The following is an 18206-nucleotide window of genomic DNA, read 5'->3' on the forward strand; positions in this document are numbered from 1 at the left end:
TGTGGACCCACCTTTAAATTTACCAGGGGTTCTTGGTAGGTCCTTTTTCCGATTCTCCCCTGACCCCTCTAATCAACCTCACATTCCATTTCATAAATCCCTTCTCGTTCCTTCTTAAATTCAGGACACTCTCTTTTGAAGTGTCCCGGTTTCCCACAGTGGTAACACCCGGCCGCCCGGGGCCGGTCACCACCGTAAAATTCTCCTCGTCCTCTACCTCGGCCCCTCCTGGCCCCCCTTTCCTTCCAACCTCCCCTTGACCTTCCTCTACCTACTGTATATCCTTCATCCGTTATCCCGGTGGACTTACATACTTCCCTAACAGCTGCCACCATCATCTTTGCCTTCTGCTTTTCCTTTACAACCTCTCTCTGAACAAAGACCTTCTGCGCTTCCCGCAATAATTCCGCCATGTCCTTCCCACTCCAATCCTCAATCTTTTGTAGTTTTCTCTGGATATCTGGCCAGGATTTCGTTACAAAATTAATTTTTAGCATTCCCTTTCCAATTTCATCATCAGGATCGATTCCTGAATATTTGCGGACAGACTCCCTCAGTCTGTCTAAGAACATGCTGGGTGATTCATCTTTTCCTTGCCTAATATCAAATGCTTTTGCCACATTCTGCTGCTTGGGGACACATGTCTGGATCCCCCGAATTATAAGATTCCGGAGATCCGACATGTTTGTCCGCCCTTCCTGGGTATTATGATTCCAATTTGGATCCTCAAGAGGGTATTTTTGATCTCCCCTGAGTTGTTCTTGCTGTTGGTGATCCCTATCCCAAATTTCCATGGCCCTATTTCGGATCATAACTCCTTCATCGTAGTTGAATAATATGCTCATTATGGCCCGGAGTTCCCCCCAAGTATACATGCTTGGACCCAGGAATTGGTCAAGTTGTGTCGCTACCGCGACAGGGTCCTCTAGGAGAGGGGGCAACTCCTTCCTAAGTTGTCGGATGTCTGCCGAGTTAAGAGGCACCACCACGAACCCTGTCTCTCTTTGTCCAAAGGGAACCTCCCTGAGAGGGTGCATTTCCACCTCGGGCGCTGAAGCCCCATTATTCTGCTGTTGTTCCAGGGACTGTTTTATTACCAACCTCTCGGACCTCCGCAGACCCTCAACTGGGGGTCCGCCTCCTGTGCCGTTCTCAAGATTTATGAGATCTTCCCCTTGGGGCCCTTGGGCCCCATTATTATTTGGTTGATATGCAGGGGGTACATTTGGTACAGGAGGGGGTGGCGGCGGGAGGTTGTCAAGAGGGTCCCATTGCCCCGGTCTGCTCTGTGGGATCATTGGATACAGGGAGACTGGCTGCGGCGATCTACTCATCGCGCCCACCCAACAGGCAGCGTACTTACTTTCCTCGGGGTTAAAGGGTTGTTTACTATTAACATATAAATTTAATATCTGACAGACCCAATCCTCATCCGATCCATATTTTGGCCACAATACAGATGGTTTCCGGATTGGTTCCTTCGTCCACACAAAACAACAATATTTTATCATAACCTTCTTTTTTAAGTCTTTAGTCTTTCGGTCCCCATCCCAATTTTCTAACTGTATCCCCAGAGGACTGTCGGGGGGTATTCCCTTTTCATCATTATTATTTCCCGGTTTCCCATCCTTACTCTTGGACGGTTTACCTCCCATGGTTAGTCTTCAGTTGTCGTCTTGGACACAAGTTAATTTATTTGTGCCCTCAGATCAAACTGTCATAACCATAAAGTCGTCAAGGAAGAAAATGACTCTCACCCTTAATCAGCCGAATTCCCGGGAGAGAAATTTCTTACCTTGATCCGTGCACGGAGTTGTCCGACTTCTTCCAATGATGTGTATACCCCCTCACAGATTTCAGTCACAGTCCTAGCAGTCCTAGTGTATAGAAGTCATCCGTGTGATTTCCAGGGTCCAGAATTATCTCAACTGAGTGGTTTCAGATTCCCCTCCTCCCAGACCAAAGCGACGTTTTTACGTGTAAATATACACTAGACGCGTCTTATTCCATCGATTTGGTCTAGTCGAGGGAAACCCCCGTTATAATTCCAGATCCCGGACGAGCCCCCAATTGTGAGAAACGGTCAGATACTCACTTTATGATTCCCCCCCTTGAATCAAATACACGGATGAGTTCAGCTAACTGTCGGTTTATTCGATCTTGCAAGAAAGGGTGCCGTCCCGTGGGTACACACACCTTGCTTTACACAATCTTAGTTTATATACATTTTTCCTAGATAACAATAGGACAGCCCTCCTTTCTTTATTGGGTACCACTCCTTAATCTCTTTACTGAGTGATCTCCTCCCTTGTTGACATCCCATTAACTCTAATCCAATCACCCCTTTTAAGGCTTAAATCGTTTTACCTCTCATCAATTCAGCTAACTCTTTTTCATTGTCCCGTAAATTGCTTACCCATTTATTTTATATGGTGTAAATCTCTTTTAGGCTATGCTGAAGACCCCGAGCGCCTGCCAGTCTCATGTTTTTATTTTCTTCTTTTTCTGCGTGTTTCATCATCTGCTGGTCTTAGCGTTTAACCCCTCAGGTTACACTAACGGTTCTGTCATGGTTTCCGCCCCAGATGGCTTGACTCAAAAATTACACTACCGCTACCATCCCTCACAACTGAATCCTCCACTGTCAATGTCCTTGGGGTTCCATTGACCAGAAACTTAACTAGACTCATCACACAAACACAGTGGCTACAAGAGCAAGTTAGACGCTACTGCAGCGACTGACTCACCTCCTGATTCCCCAAAGCCTATCCACCATCTACAAAGCACAGGTCAGGAGTGTGATGGAATACTCCCCACTTCCCCGCATGGCTGCAGCTCCAACAACACTTAAGAAGCTTGACACCATCCAGGACAAAGTAGCCTGCTTGATTGGCACCACATCCACAAATATCCACTCCCTCCACTACCGGCACACAGTAGCAGTAGTGTGTACTATCTACAAGGTACGCTGCAGCAATTCACCAAAGACCCTTAAACAGCACCTTCCAAACCCACAACCACTTCCGTCTCGAAGGACAACAGATACATGGGAACACCACCATCTGCAAGTTCCCCTCCAAGTCACTTACCATCCTGACTTGGAAATATATCATAATTTCTTCACAGTCACTTGGTCAAAATTCTGGAATTCCTTCCCTAATGGCATTGTGGGTCAATCCACAGGACAAGGACTGCAGGATTTGAGAAGGCAGCTCACCACTTCCTCAAGGGAGCTAGGGATGGGCAATAAGTGCCAGGTGGCCAATCAGCGATGTCCCAGGGCACTTGGCCTATGGAGGCCTATGCTTTGCAATTCAATAAGCTCATGACTGATCTGACTATTCTCAACTCCACTTTCCCATCTTATTCTCAAAACCTTTGAATCCCTTATTGATTAAAAATGTGTCCGTCTAAGTCTTGAACGTAAAGACCCAGCCCTAGCAGTAAAGAATTTCATAGCTTCACTACTTCCTGAAAGAAGAATTTTTCCCACATTTCAGTCTTAAATTAGTGACCCCTTTCTCTGAGATTCTGTACTTGCCATAAAGGGGGAGGGCAGTGGAGGTTCACCAAACAAATTCCTGTGATGGTGGGATTGTCTTATGGGAGGTGATTAAGAAAATTCTCTAGCGTTTTGAAGAATGCAAGGTGATATTCTTACAGAGCTTGAGTAGATGTGTACAGGATGCTTCTCCTTGCTGGAGACTTTAGAACCACAGGGCACAATTCAGAATAAGGATCATTTAAGACTGAAGTGAAGAGGAGTTTTTTTCAGTTGGTAATGAATTTTGAGGGCTATGGAAGTTCAATCATTGAACAAGTTCAAGACAGATATTGATAGATTTCTAGATACTAAGGGATATGGTGATAGTGCAGGTCAGTGGCTTTGAGGTAGATGATCAGCCTACTCCTGCGTTCCTATAATAATACAAAAGGACAAGTGAGGATTAGTGTTGGAAAAACGCTCTGGTGTGGCTGCGTCCATGGAGGGTGAAAAAGTTACTGTTTGGCCAATATAACTTTTCTTTGGATTGGCTTTAAGGACTGCCTCAAAGGAAGTGAAGTTTAGAGAGAATTCCAAATTATGGACTTTGGCAGCTGAAGACATGGCTGCTGGATATGTCCAGGAATATGCAAGTGAGATCTCAGAAGGTTTTTGGGTTGGAGCAGGTTACAGAGATGGAGAGGCTATCAAAGGATTTGAAAACAAGGATGCAAATATTAAATTGAGGCAGAGCTGGTTGGGGAACCAGTGTAGATCAGCAAGCTTAAGGTGATGGGTAAGTGATACTTGGTACCAATTTTGACATGGACAGCAGAGTTTGGAAGTTTATGGAGGGTGGTGCAAGATGGCAGGTGAACCAGTACAGCATTTCTCTGGATGTCCCTGCCAAGGTAATTCGGTGATTTAGTTTACTTAAGGTTAATACATTCTTAAAAGGGAAGCTCCCAGTTGTGGTGTTGGCTTGAAAAGATTGTCTTGTGATGTAAACATTACATTTTGGGCTTTTGTGTATTTGTAAATAGAGATGTGGCGAAAACTTCGAGGTAAGTGAAACTGGTGGAAAATTTAGGGCTGGAATTTACAACATGCCGGCTCTGGCTCAAACTGAAGAAAAACTGGAAGTTTTTCCACTGTTCTAGCCAACACTAGACTTTAACTAACACTACTGGAAGTGGTGACTCCTCTTGTTAATTAAGAGATCTTGCTGTGCACAAATTGGCTGATGAATCTGTTTCCACTGCACAGCTATGATTGTCCAAAAGTTATTCATTGGTTCTGAAGCCCTTTGACATGTCCTAAGGACATAAAAAGGCATGCTCAATCTTTGTATCGTTCATGATTGTTTTTCAACTAATGCAATTTGGCAATTTTATATTTAAAATGTTGGAAGTATATAACTTGCTTGCCTGTTTTATCCAGCAGATTAACAAGCTGTCAACATCTGAAGTGCTGGGCTGAAGAAAAGATATAAAACTGTAAGCAGCAGAGAATTCTGAATCAAACTAGTAGAATTTGGAACTATTGCAAATGTATGAGCTGAGTTTGTATGGCTGAAGTGTTGTGTTTGCAATTATTCCTTGAAAATAATATCATACGTTACGACTATATATGTCATGCAGGCAAGAGAAGATACATTGGTATAGAAAAGGTGATGGCCTTAAACTAGTTATTAAGACAACTTGAACATCAGGGCAGCACATTTTCCAATTAGTTGCATGTTACAGGGTGAGGTTAAAACATGGCGGGGTAGCTATAAATATAAGGTAAATTAAAATGGTGAAATGAGCTAAAAATCTGAATTATTGACTCTAGTTTGATTATTTAAGCACGAATAATCTCTATCAATCTGGATTGAGTATGCGGCTAACATTTTACATCATACATTACCATGTTCTTTTTTAGGCTATAGATATTTTTAGTGTGAAAGTGCACCACATCTGTTAGCAATGCTATGCTAGCATAAAGCATATTAAATTTGATTTTACTTTGTTCATTAACTTGTGTAATGCTGCTGCCTTTAGCATATTGTTCCACTGAGTTATGTATCTGTTCTACCACTGCCACTATAGATTAACACTCTTCAACACATTGATATCTAGCTGGATTGCTGTGTGTTGATGTTACATATTTTGAGGCACTTATTCATGCCATGCATGTAATTCGCACATGCTGAGTTCTCTATCTTTATCTTCAGCCAATAAAAGTTGGCTGATTACCCAGAGAGGGGGAAAATTTGCAGTTCATGTAGTGCTCTGTACTCATATGTATCAAAATAGATTTTTGCCCATGTTGAATTTCATAATTCCTATTCTTGGTGTATACTAAGTTCGGCTTGAAACAGTTGTCCATTAGATTTGACTTGAATTACAATTTTGTGTGGGTGCACAACAGCAACTGTGTTAATTGGTTAATAATTATAGAAACTAGAAACAGGAGTAGGCCATTCGGTTCTTTGAGCCATTCGTTATGACCTTGGCTGATCATCAAATTCAGTATCCTGATTTTGCCCCCCCCATATCCCTTGATCCTTTTAGCCCCAAGAGTACCTAATTTCTTGAAATCAGACAGCGTTTTGGCCTCACTACTTTGTGCTAGTGAATTCCAAACATACATTGCTCTTGAAATTTCTCCTCACCTCAGTTCTATAATGTTCTAACAACATTACCCGCAATCCCTTATCCTCAAACTATGACCCCTGGTTCCGGATTCCCCCACCATCGGGAACATTCTTTCTGCATTTACCCTGTCGAACCCTAATAGAATCTCTTAAGTTTCTTGAGATCCCCTCTCACTCTTCTAAACTCCAATGAATCAATAAACTCTAGCTGACTTAGTCTCACTTCATATGACAGATCTGCCATCCCAGGAATCAGCCTGGTAAACCTTCGCTGAACTGCCTCTATAGCAAGGACATTCTTCCTTGGATAAGGACACCAGGTCTGCGTGCACTACTCCAGGTGTGGCCTCACCAACATCCTATACAGTTGCAGTAAAACATTCGTATTCCTATAGTCAACTCCTTTCGCAATGAGGGATTTCTTCATTGCCTGCTATACCTGCACACTTAAATTCAGCAACTGATGCATGAGGACGCCAAGGTCTTGCTGAGTATCCACCTCTCTCAATTTACACCCATTCAAGTAATAATCTGTCTTCCTATTATTGCTACCAAAGTAGACCATTTAGCCACATTATAATGCATATGCCCACACACTCAGCCTGTCCAAATCAGGTTTAAGCATCTCTGAATCCTGCTTACATCTCACCCACCCACCTAATATTGTGTCAAACTTGGAGATAATACATTTAGTTCCCTCTTCCAAGTAGTTAAAACATAATGTGAACAGTTGGGATTCTAGCACAGATCCCTGTGGTACCCTACTAGTCACTGCCTCCCAATCAGAAGAGCCATGCATGCCAACTCTTTGCTTCTTATCTGCTAACCAGCTTTTTATCCATCTCACAATATTACCTGCAATCTCATGTGCTTTAACTTCATATCGTAATCTGCTATGTGAGACCTTGTAGAAAGGTCAGCGCACTGGTCAGCGCAACATCGAGGGCCGAAGGGCCTGTAATGTTCTGTGTTCTAAAGCCTTCTGAAGGTCTAAATGAATTGCATCTACGTTGTCATTGGTCAACTCTACTAGTTACATCCTCAAAGAATTCCAATAGATTCATCAAGCATTATTTCCCCTTTGTAAATCCATGCTGACTTTGATTATAGTAAGAAGTCTCACAGCATCAGATTAAAGTCCAACAGATTTATTTCATAGCACAAGTCACAAGCTTTCGGAGTGCTGCTCCTTCATCAGGTGAGTGGGAGTTGTGTTCACAAACAGGGCATATAAAGACACAACTCAATTTGCAAGATAATGGTTGGAACGCGAGTCTTTACAGGTAATCAAGTCTTAAAGGTACAGACAATGTGAGTGGAGAGAGGGTTAAGCACAGATTATGTCATTGTTGTAGTCAGGTTGTGGAGCTAGATGCACATCTGGAAGGTTTCTGGTCATGAGCAAAGGGGAGACCATCCACCCGGATGAATGACTTGCATTCTTTTAAGGAAAAGGGACATGTCCCATGATTGGCTAGAGTCCTCTGTGAATGACTGCTTCGTGATTGAGACTCCAATTTACAAGCTCCAACAATGTTTTCAAATTTGCAGCCAACAACCAAAACATGCCCATAAGTGAATGCCAATTTAAGGTTGAAAGATGAAGCTACTGTAAATGGATTTCTATATTTAGAGTCTGCACTTAGAGAGAAAGTGAGTGACTTGTGTACTACTCATTTCGTATCCTGAAGAATAGAGGTTGGTATTCTGATTGAAAACATTGTGTTTCTCACATTATTTATATATTGGCTTGAAGCCTGTATTTTATCTGAGCACTTATCCAATGTTCCATTTATTAAGGGAGAATGATTTCTGTGTTGGCATATCAATAATGCTAGTTGCTGCTGTATGGAATAAGGATTAAAATGCCTGGAACATACTGTTTATCTAGACATTGGGTAGAAAAGGGTGTACTTTGATAAGCTTAATTTATGCCAAAATGTCAGTCTTGGAAGACAACAAAAGGCAGAAATTGCAGCTTCCCTGCCTGTGTATTACTGACACCATAAACCCCCTGTAAAGCCTCAGAAAGGTTACCAGCAAGTCACACCCTGGTTTGTTCCCCCATTCCTCTGAAATCTTCAGTGTCAGTAAATGTGAAGTTGATGCATTCTAGTTAAGAAAAACAATTAACTGCACTCAGAACTAGCTCAATGCTACAGAAGAGCGAAGGGATTTAAGGGGCACTTGTTTACAGAACATTAAAGGCAGCATCTCCATTTGATAAGTATGTGACAAAGGCAAATACAACTCTAGATTTTATTACAATAACATAGAATATAAACACCAAGAATTAATGATGCACTTGTATAAAATCTAAAGGCTTCAGTTCATAAAAATCTTACAGTGCAGGAGGAGATCATTCGGCCCATTGAATCTGCACTGACAACAATCCCACCCAGGACCTATCCTGGTAACCCCACATATTTGCCCTGCTACTCCTTCAAATCTCAGTATCCTGGGACACTAAGGGGCAATTTAGCATGGCCAATCAACCTAACCCACACATCTTTGGACTTTGGGAGGAAACAGGAGCACCCTGGAGGAAACCCACGCAGACATGGGGAAAATGTGCACAGACAGTGACCCGAGCTGGAAATTGAACCCAGGTCCTTGGAACTGAGGCAGCAGTGCTAACTGCTGTGCCACCATGCCGCCCAAATAGACCTTCGTCTGTAATTAGATTAGAGTTGAGAGAATGGGCTCCACAATAGAAGATAAATGTTGAAGATTCACGAGGATGCAGTCTGGTATGAGAAAATAAAAATACATAAAGTGCTGAACAAGTTGTGTCTTTGCCCATTGGAACTTTGCAGTTTATGGGGCTATGTAATCATCTAGAACTGTGAAAGAAGGTATGGAGAAGATGAGGAATACTGTTTTCAGTAGTTAAGGGGTCAATATCCAAGGATCTATAAATACAAGATTAACTGTACTGGAATTAGAGAACTCAATTAAAAAATAAGAGGACTTCCATTTAAGACGGAGACGAGAGGAAGTTTTTTTCTTTGGAACTCTTTCTCCAGAATGTGGTGCAGGCAGGGTTATTGAATGTTTTTAAGCAGAGCTAGGTAGCTTCTTGACTGACTAACAAAGGAGTCAAAGTTATTGAGGATAGGTGGGAAGTGCCTTGAAGCCACAATCTAATCAGCCGTGATCATATTGAATGATGGACCAGACTTAAGGGGCCAAATCGACTGCTCCTAATGTGTATGTTTGTAGGTAGAATTCAAATAGGGGCAGGAGAAACCTAACCTGGGGATAAAGTTCTCTTCCAAGAGTTGTGGTTGAGGCAGAAACGGTGTGAACTTTCAAGACTAGATTGGAAAGAGGTGATTGAAGAACTTTAGGAACTGGATGGATAGGTTGTTGGCCATGTTAAATTGCCCCTTAGTGTCAGGGAGGTTAGCAGGGTGAATATGTGAGATTACGGAGAGAGGGACTATGGAATAGTTGTTGATGCAGACTCGATGGACCAAATAGCCACCTCCTGCACTGTCGGGAGCCTGTGATTTAAATGTCATTAGGACTGTTCGTATTTGCGTTTTGGGTAAATGATTTGATAGAATTGCATAGCCTGTCTCCCAGTTGTAACTTCTATGTACCTCCTCTTTGAATCACTTGCTATGATTCAGCCTCACTTTCTCTAAATTATCAGTCACCGCTGACTCCATTTCCTCCTTCCTGGCCTTCTCATGAAGAAGGAGCTTGAGACTCCGAAAGCTAGTGCTGCCAAATAAACCTGTTGGACTTTAATCTGGTGTTGTGAGACTTCTGTACTTACCTCAGTCCAACGCTGGCATCTCCACATCATGGCACCTCATACTGGATCAGTCCTCTCATGACCTTGACATTCTGTTCAGTCTTGAGCTGAGCTTCTAAACCTTTGTTCTAATTCTTTCCATTATAGCCCTAAGTGCTGCCATCACCACAAATCTTAGCTCAACCAAAGCTATGGTCTCTATATCCCCTTCTTTGAGGACATCTGCTCATTCCCAGCCCTCCAACATCTCATTTCAAATCTTAGTGTTTAAATTTCATGTTTGCATCATTCCCACTCCCACCTGCTGGCACTCCTATTGAAGACCCTCCTGCCCCAACTGCAGCCTCTTGTACACCTTACTGTGTCATTGGCATATGTGTCTTCAGCTGGCATGCATCTCTCATTGTCTTTTCCTATGTAAACTTGTCCTCCATCTCTTACCTTTAAAACCCACCCCTGAAAAATGTAGGTACCCCACCTGTTCTCCTTTGGTTCATTTTCTTCAGAGGTCTGAAATACCACGAGACATATTTCTTTGTGAAATGTCAGATAAATTCAAGTCAGAAGGACCACCGTGGTTATGTAATGAACAATTCGGCCAAAATTAGTTCAAATCCCACAATGGCAGTTTGAGAATTTGAATGCAGCTTGAAAGAAATTCAGAAATAATAAGCTGGTATCTGTAAAGGAGACTATTGGAGGAATCTTCCATTCCAAGGTCTAAATCCTGTGGTGGGTAGGAATGCTAGCGAGATTCCAGCTGGGCATAAAAAAAAACGAGCATAGCGAATCTCATGGCCGGTTCGGCAGCAAGTCACCTACCCTGCAATATCTCGTGGGGTTGAAGGACCTGGCACCACATTTAAATGCACTTGGATAGTCATCACTTAATTTAGCTCCACATAACTCCCGCTGTGTCCTTGTGGCCGCACTTCATACTGAAGAAGCTAATAAATATGAGTAACCAGTTCTAGGACATACAAAGGCTCCTCTAGCGTTGCCTTTCACTTATTTCTAGGTAAGAACACCACCTGTGACACAGCCATGGTGGTGCCAATCCTTGTGGTTGCCTATTCACCAGCATCTTGACCTTCTGGAGGCCCCACTGCCTCTTGCTACTCAGCCTATTGCTCCTCTAGGCTCTGTTTCAGCCTGCAGTGCGCTGCCCTCCATATCTCAATGGGAGTCCTAGTTAGACATCAACTGATGAAGTCAAAATTCCAGGCAAGGTTTTTCAGCTGTACCTCCCAAACCTGCAACAACCTTCACCAAAAAGAGAGAGGCCACCAGAATCTCCAAATTTGTCTTCATGTTGGATGCCTTCTTGATTTAAACATCATCATTGGAATTCCACACCTAAAAGCATTGCAAGAGCACCATCATCACAACGATTGTAGGGTTCAAGAAGATAATTCACCACCACCAGAGGATAGGCAATAGATGTTGGTCTTACCAACCAAGGAATGAATGAAACAAAAAAGTGGTGATACTGTTTCACATATAGAATAGCTAACTGGTAGTATCAAAGGTCGGGGTGCGAAGAACTGGGGTGCTTTGTCTTCAAAGTAGGTGACTGAGCTATTAAGTTGTTTGTGTACATAAAATAGTAAGTATACTGAGAAGGTGAATCTGTGACTATGCTTTCAAATAGTAGGACCATGGATGATGGTCACATGAGTAGAGGGCAAACTTAGGTAAGGTATTGAAAAAGTTAAAGTTTACTTAACTATTAGAAGTAGGCTTACATTAACACTGCAATGAAGTTACTGTGAAAACCCTTAGTCACCAAACTCTGGTGCCTGTTCAGGTATGCTAAGGGAGAATTTAGCATGGCCAATATACCTAACCAGCACATCTTTCAGACAGTGGGAGGAAACCAGAGCACCCAGATGAAACCCATGCAGACATGGGGTGAACATGCAAACTCCACACAACAGTCACCCAAGCTGGGAATTGAACCTGGGCCCCTGATGTTGTGCGACAGCAATGCTAATCACTGACCCTTAACACACATCATATGGAATTGCCCATTTAGGTAGGGCACAGGGCTCAAAAAACCCCAAATTCATTCAAGCAATTGTTGGGTAGTGACAAGTCTATTAGTATGCTTGAAGCCAAAGAACTTTCTTTTTCTGCCTAATAATTTTCTATATGTAATTGGACCCTCTACTGTTTTGTATCCATGTGGCAATTGTGTATTTTCATTTGAAAATTTCTTTGACTAAGTTACAACACACTCATTGAGTCCTCCTATATGCTCTGTGCACCAGTAGAGGTGTGGTTCTTTATCTTCCTGACTTGTCTAAACCAAGTTTTAAACAATTTAAAAGTCAAAAAGAGAGAGAAGCTAATTTTTTTCCTCAATCAACATCACCAGTCATTATCTCTTTACTGCTGTGCACAAATTGCCTGACACATTTCCTATGTAACCTTAAAATACTTTATTAACTGTGAAGCTTAATAGGACATCTTAAGGGTTGTGGAAGATGCAACAGATGCAGGTCTTTTCCAAGCATTTTACTCTTTCTCCTTTTTATGTCTTGAAGAAAATTGCATTTGTTAAAAGTTGATGCTCAGTACCTGTAGATTCTGGATGTTTTGCGTCCCAATATATTTCTTCATCTGATGAACATTTTATGATTTTCCTCAACCTTGAATATCCTGTGGATAAATCCTATGTATTTCTTCCAGGAAATGCCCATGCAAAATCTGAATGGCAAACAATATGGAGGAATTGGCACAGCAGATTGCTGAACATTAAATGGCTGAGGTATGCAAACATCATCATTAAATTAGTTTTCTGAAAGATGATTTCAAAAGAAGCTTAATTTGGAGTTTTTATTTCAGTCATCATTGGATGTAATTTATTGTAGTTACACAGTACGATACTGGAACTCACTGTTTCCCCACTGGAAGAGGAAAATTGTGTTGAGTGAATATAATGGGAAATGCTCGGCATCAAATTGAACCTTGTTTGTAGAAATCCAATAGTGCCAACAGGCTGTTAGTTTTATAGCATAACATTTTACCAAATTGGACATTTCAATGAAACCTGGTAGCTGCAAGAAGATTACATGAAAACAAATTTGACAGAACTGCCTCTACAATTATCAAAAGCAGCCATTGGCTTAACTAGACTCCAAAATAGATTTACTATTAACTTGGACAGGCTGTAAAATATTTATGCATAGTTGTAGTTGGCAGAATGTCCAATTATTACAAAGACTTTTTTTCTAAATGGCAATTAAAATTTAACTTTTTAAGGAAGCTTTAAGTGATCAATAGTTATTAAACAATCAAGCTGTTATACCTGTTTTATTCTGAATTATTGTTCCAGGGCTTGGAAAAGATAATATATCAGACTAATACCTGAAACATTTTTCGCTTGGTGACAATTAAATTAACTTTAAGGAAGTTTTAAGTGATCAACAGTTGGTAAACTATCAACCTGTTACACCTGTTTTATTGTAAAATGTCCCAGTTCTTTGAAGAGATAATTTATGAAACTAGCATCTGAAACATTTGCCTCTTGGTGGGTGTGGGCTATCGGACTATTTTAAAACCTGTTTGGTTAATATGTAAGAAGTCTAACGACACCAGGTTAAAGTCTAACAGGTTTATTTGGTAGCATGAGCTTTCGGAGCGCTACTCCTTCATCAGGTGAGTGAAGAGTTGATGATCACAAATGGCATATATACACAGAGACTCAATTGCAAGATAACGGTTGGAATGCGAGTCTTAACAGGTAATCAAGTCTTTACAGGTACAGACAATGAGTGAAGGGAGGGTTAACACAGATTAAAAAGATATGAATTGTCTCAAGCCAGGACAAGCCACATCATGTTAATGTGTAATATAAAATATAATGTGTATAATCTTGCACTGCAGCAAAAGTGAAAGTAACTGAACTTTTCGTTACATGCTGTTTTACCAGATAAAGTAGTAATTTGAAAATGCCTGGTCTGGAATTGGGATCCTATTTGGTTTTTACTTATGTTTTGAGTTTTTATCAGTAGCTATTGTTTGGTTCAGAGTCATCCACCTTTCAACAAGGAGCTTGCAAACCCCTGCCAGTGTGCCTTTTGCTTTTCACTATAAATAAATGTATCGAGACCTAAAGAGGCCTTGCAATTGTAGCCTAGTTTATTCAGAGAGATCAGATATTGTCATTTGATCCCATTGACCAGAATATAGACCCTATCAGATTGTGCCTGTGACTAAAAACCAGCAAGCACATTTAGTTTGTTAAATAGTTGTCAGTACATCCTCACAATCCATTGTTTCCCTTCATGTCCAAAGAACAAACATGCTTCTCTACTGACACTCAACATAAACTTAAGTTTGCTCCCCCCCCCCCCCAAAAGTCACCAATGTTTGATGGCAGCGTAGAGGCCAACAACATAATTTACCCTTGGCTGCGATTGGGAAGAACAGAAAGAGGTTTACGGTTCCTTAGCACACAGCTAATGCTTCAACTCTTTAGATCGACAGATCAGATTACCTGAAAGGAAAATGAACCGTGCAAACTGCTTGCTTGCTTAGGCAGAAACTAGATAACGTGATTACTGAATGCCTGACCAAAATTGACTACTTCCATTCTTAAGCACAGATCATTTTCTGCTATCAGAAATTACTGATTTATTTTGTAAAACATAATTTCTTTTGGATGTTCAAGATTATACATTAGCAATTTACATTTAGGGGTGTATTTATCTATTTTATAAAATCATATGGGTGTACACATATAGAAAATTTAAATTTGTTGTACAGCAAAATAAGCAACCATCTTAGTTTATAATATCACATTGCCATGTATAATTATTAACTTTCATTGGACAGCATGACGAGATGGTGCCTGGGCTGCGATGTTGGAATAAAGGCTGTGGGCCCAGGAGCTGTGGCAGGATTTTTCTGGATCCTGGGGTTTGATCATGATTGGGATTGTGCACAGGGGTCCTGAGTATAGCAGGTCCTGTTGTTGCTTTTTCATGATGTGGAGATGGCAGCGTTGGACTGGGGTAAACACAGTAAGAAGTCTCACAACAGGTTAAAGTCCAACAGGTTTATTTGGTAGTAAACACCACTAGCTTTCAGAGTGCTGCTCCTCCGTCAGGTGAGTGGGGAGTTCTGATCACAAACAGGGCGTATAAAGGCACACACAGTTTACAGAATACTGATTAGAATGTGAGTCTTTACAGCTAATCAAGTCTTAAAGGTGCAGACAATGTGAGTGGAGACAGCATTAAGCATAGGTTAAAGAGATGTGTATTGTCTCCAGACAGGACAGTAAGTGAGATGTTGCAAGCCCAGGCAAGTCATGGGGGTTACAGATAGTGTGACGTGAACCCAAGATCCCAGTTGAAGCTGTCCTCGTGTGCGGAACTTAGCTATCAGTTTCTGCTCAGCAACTCTGCACTGTCGTATATCATGAAGGCCACCTTGGAGAACGTTTACCCGAAGATCAGAGGCTGAATGCCCGTGACCGCTGAAGTGTTTGCCAACAGGAAGTGAACAGTCTTGCCTGGTGATTGTCGAGCGGTGTTCATTCATCCATCATTGTAGCATCTGCATGGTCTCCTCAATGTACCATGCCTCGGGACATGTTGCTTTTTCATGCCAGTGAGTGGATTGCTGTGCTAAGATGCAAGGACTGATTAGGGACAGTCAGCATGGCTTTGTGAGTGGAAATCATGTCTCGCAAATTTTTTGAAGGAGTAATGAAGAAGGTAGATGAGGGCAGTGCAGTTGATGTTGTCAACTTCAACAAGATGTCCCAATTTCTGTAATCAATGTTATGACCAATGAAATCAAGCATGCTTTCGCAAGGCTTTTGACAAGATACTGCATGGTATAGTTTGTTGCATAAGGCTAAATCTCACGGGATTCTGGGTGAGGTACCTAAATGGATACAAAATTGGCTTCTTGACAGAAGCCAGAGGGTGGTTGTAGAGAGTTGTTGTTCAAACTGGAGGCCTGTGATTAGCAGTGTGCCTCAGGGATCAGTGCTGAGTCCACTGTTATTTGTCAATTATATTAATGATTTGGATGACAATATAGGAGGCATGGATAGTAAGTTGACACCAAGATTGGTGGCATATTGGACAGTGAAGAAAGTTATCTCCAATTGCAACGGGGTCTTGATCAGTTGGGCCAGTGGGCTGACGAATGGCAGATGGACTTTAATTTAGACCAATGCGAGGTGATGCATTTTGGTAGATTGAGCCAAGGCAAGACTTACTCAGTTAATGGGAGGGTGTTGGGGAGATTTACAGAACAAAGAGATTTAGGGTACATGTTCATAGCTCCTTGAAAGCGGACTCAAAGAATCACAGATTGGTGAAGAATGCATTCAGCATGCTTGGTTTTATCAGTCAGAATATTGAATGCAGGAGTTGAGACATCTTGTTGAAGTTGTACAAGACATTGGTAAGGCCACACTTGGAATACTGTTTGCAATTCTGGTCACCCTATTATAGAAAGGATGTTATTAAACTAGAAAGAATGCAGAAAAGATTTACTAGGGTGTTACCGGGGCTTGATGGATTGAATTATAAGGAGAGGCTGAATAGACTGGGACTTCTTTCTCTGAAGAGTAGGAGGCTGAGGGATGATCTTATAGAGGTCTATAAAATAATGAAGGGCTCAGATCAGCTAGATAATCAATATCTTCTCCCAAAGGTAGAGGAGCCTAAAATTAGAGGGTATAGTTTTAAAGTGAGAGAGGAGAGATACGGAAGTGTCCAGAGGATTAATCTTTTCATACAGAGGGTGGGAGTGTCTGGAACAAGCTGCCAGAAGTAGTAGTAGAGGCAGGTACAATTTTGTCTTTCAAAAAGCATTTAGATAATTACATAAGTAAGATGGGCATAGAGGGATATGGGCCAAATGCAGGCAATTGGAATTAGCTTACGGGCTTCTAAAAAAAAAGGGCAGCATGGAAAAGTTGGGCCAAAGGGCCTGTTTCCATGCTGTAAACCTCCTATGACTCAGAGGAAGCAGCTTGCTTGGAATGAGTCTCCAAGGATGGGCTACAAATTATCTAGCATTTCAACTCCAGGCAGAAACTGAACACGAACCATTTCAATCTGCAGGTGTTCAACTTATGTGTGAGGAAAAAGGCTGACCATTGAACTGAAAGAATTTGGAACCAGATTAGAAATTGTTCCAACTGAGTGACGACAGACCAGTTATTGATTGTACTGAACATGGTGTGATTACTGATCTTAGTGGACACACAGTCTAAGATGGAGAGTTCCTCATAAAGCGAGCAATGAAGCTAAGGGATTTTTGGAGCTGAAATGAGGTGAACACTAAGTTGACGGAGGTGGAGTTACAGCTCCCATTTTTCCCTTGATTGCAAACCAGGGTGATGTGCTGTAGTCTGACATCTTAGTGTTAAGAGTTAAATTTTTGTCAAGCCCATATTGCCACTAGGTTTCATTGTGAGAATGCCTTTGAGCGATCTGGAGGTTGAGACTTTCTGTTGAAATAACTGCGCAATAGCACTTTCTCTTTTCTGTTAAATTGCACCAAAGGCAGATCTTGTCTCTGATGTGACAGTTGTCACTCTTTAGACTTCTGGATTTGATTGGCTGTGCAGAAAAAATTATTTTAAATCTAGTATTCAGCCAGTCAGGATCCAGCTTTCCTTCTGTGTGCAGTGGGCAAAAAAAATGTTTTAAAATAATTAATGGAATATCACATGGCATAATAAAGAATTGGATAGCTTGTCAAAAGGACAACATTGACATGAAAGGCTGTATGGCTCCATTCTGTTCTGCAAGATTCTGTGAAGTCAAAGCTTTTATTTTAATTAAAACTTTCACCTGCACTCGTTTGCAGTAAGCAAACTGATCCTTGGTTTAATATATCGATCTGAATTAAGAATATCAATATGGATCGAACAAAAATAAAGTGTATGACCATGAAATCTTGGAGCTCCTGGAGCTGCAAGCGCCTAATGATTAATGCTCTTCTGGCAGCCATTCTGCTGCCAAAAGAATAACTAGTTATGTACAGTTTAAAATCAACTATGATTATTGCACTTACAAGCTCCCAGTATTTCCTGATTTATATTGCATCCCACTGCAAAACTGCTACTGGGGGACCTATAGATCACTCCCACCAGGGGATTTCTTTCCCATGCTACTTATTTCTATCCAGACTAATTCTATGTCTTGTTCTCCAGTGCCAACATTTCTTATTTTTTGGGCATCTAATTTTGCAAATAACCTATCTCTAGATAAGATGGTGGGAATATACTTTGGTAATCGTTCATTTATTGAATTGATAAAGAAGAGAAACTTCGAAAGATATCAGGC

At 41.4% G+C, this 18206-nt stretch overlaps 1 protein-coding gene across 14 annotated transcripts in view; it reads left to right on the plus strand.

Moving 5' to 3' along the window:
• LOC145355267 (nuclear receptor subfamily 2 group C member 1-A-like) overlaps positions 1-18206 on the plus strand; it is a 98665-nt gene that overhangs the window by 49861 nt on the left and 30598 nt on the right. For 8 of the 14 annotated variants that reach the window (XM_080207149.1, XM_080207150.1, XM_080207144.1 and 5 more), the window contains exons 2-3: positions 4925-4980; positions 12577-12655. Coding sequence is in view for 3 of the 14 variants with exons in the window: in XM_080207151.1 (XP_080063277.1) it covers positions 12647-12655 (9 nt within the window). In the remaining 11 variants the exon portion in view is untranslated. Of the gene's footprint in view, positions 1-4924; positions 4981-6357; positions 6463-12576; positions 12656-16976; positions 17189-18206 lie in introns of all 14 variants that reach the window. The other 6 variants (XM_080207145.1, XM_080207152.1, XM_080207143.1 and 3 more) reach the window with 4 other exon arrangements.

Source organism: Carcharhinus amblyrhynchos, chromosome 19 (assembly GCF_965287045.1).
Source record: "Carcharhinus amblyrhynchos chromosome 19, sCarAmb.v2.hapA, whole genome shotgun sequence".
NCBI classification, from domain to species: domain Eukaryota; kingdom Metazoa; phylum Chordata; class Chondrichthyes; order Carcharhiniformes; family Carcharhinidae; genus Carcharhinus; species Carcharhinus amblyrhynchos.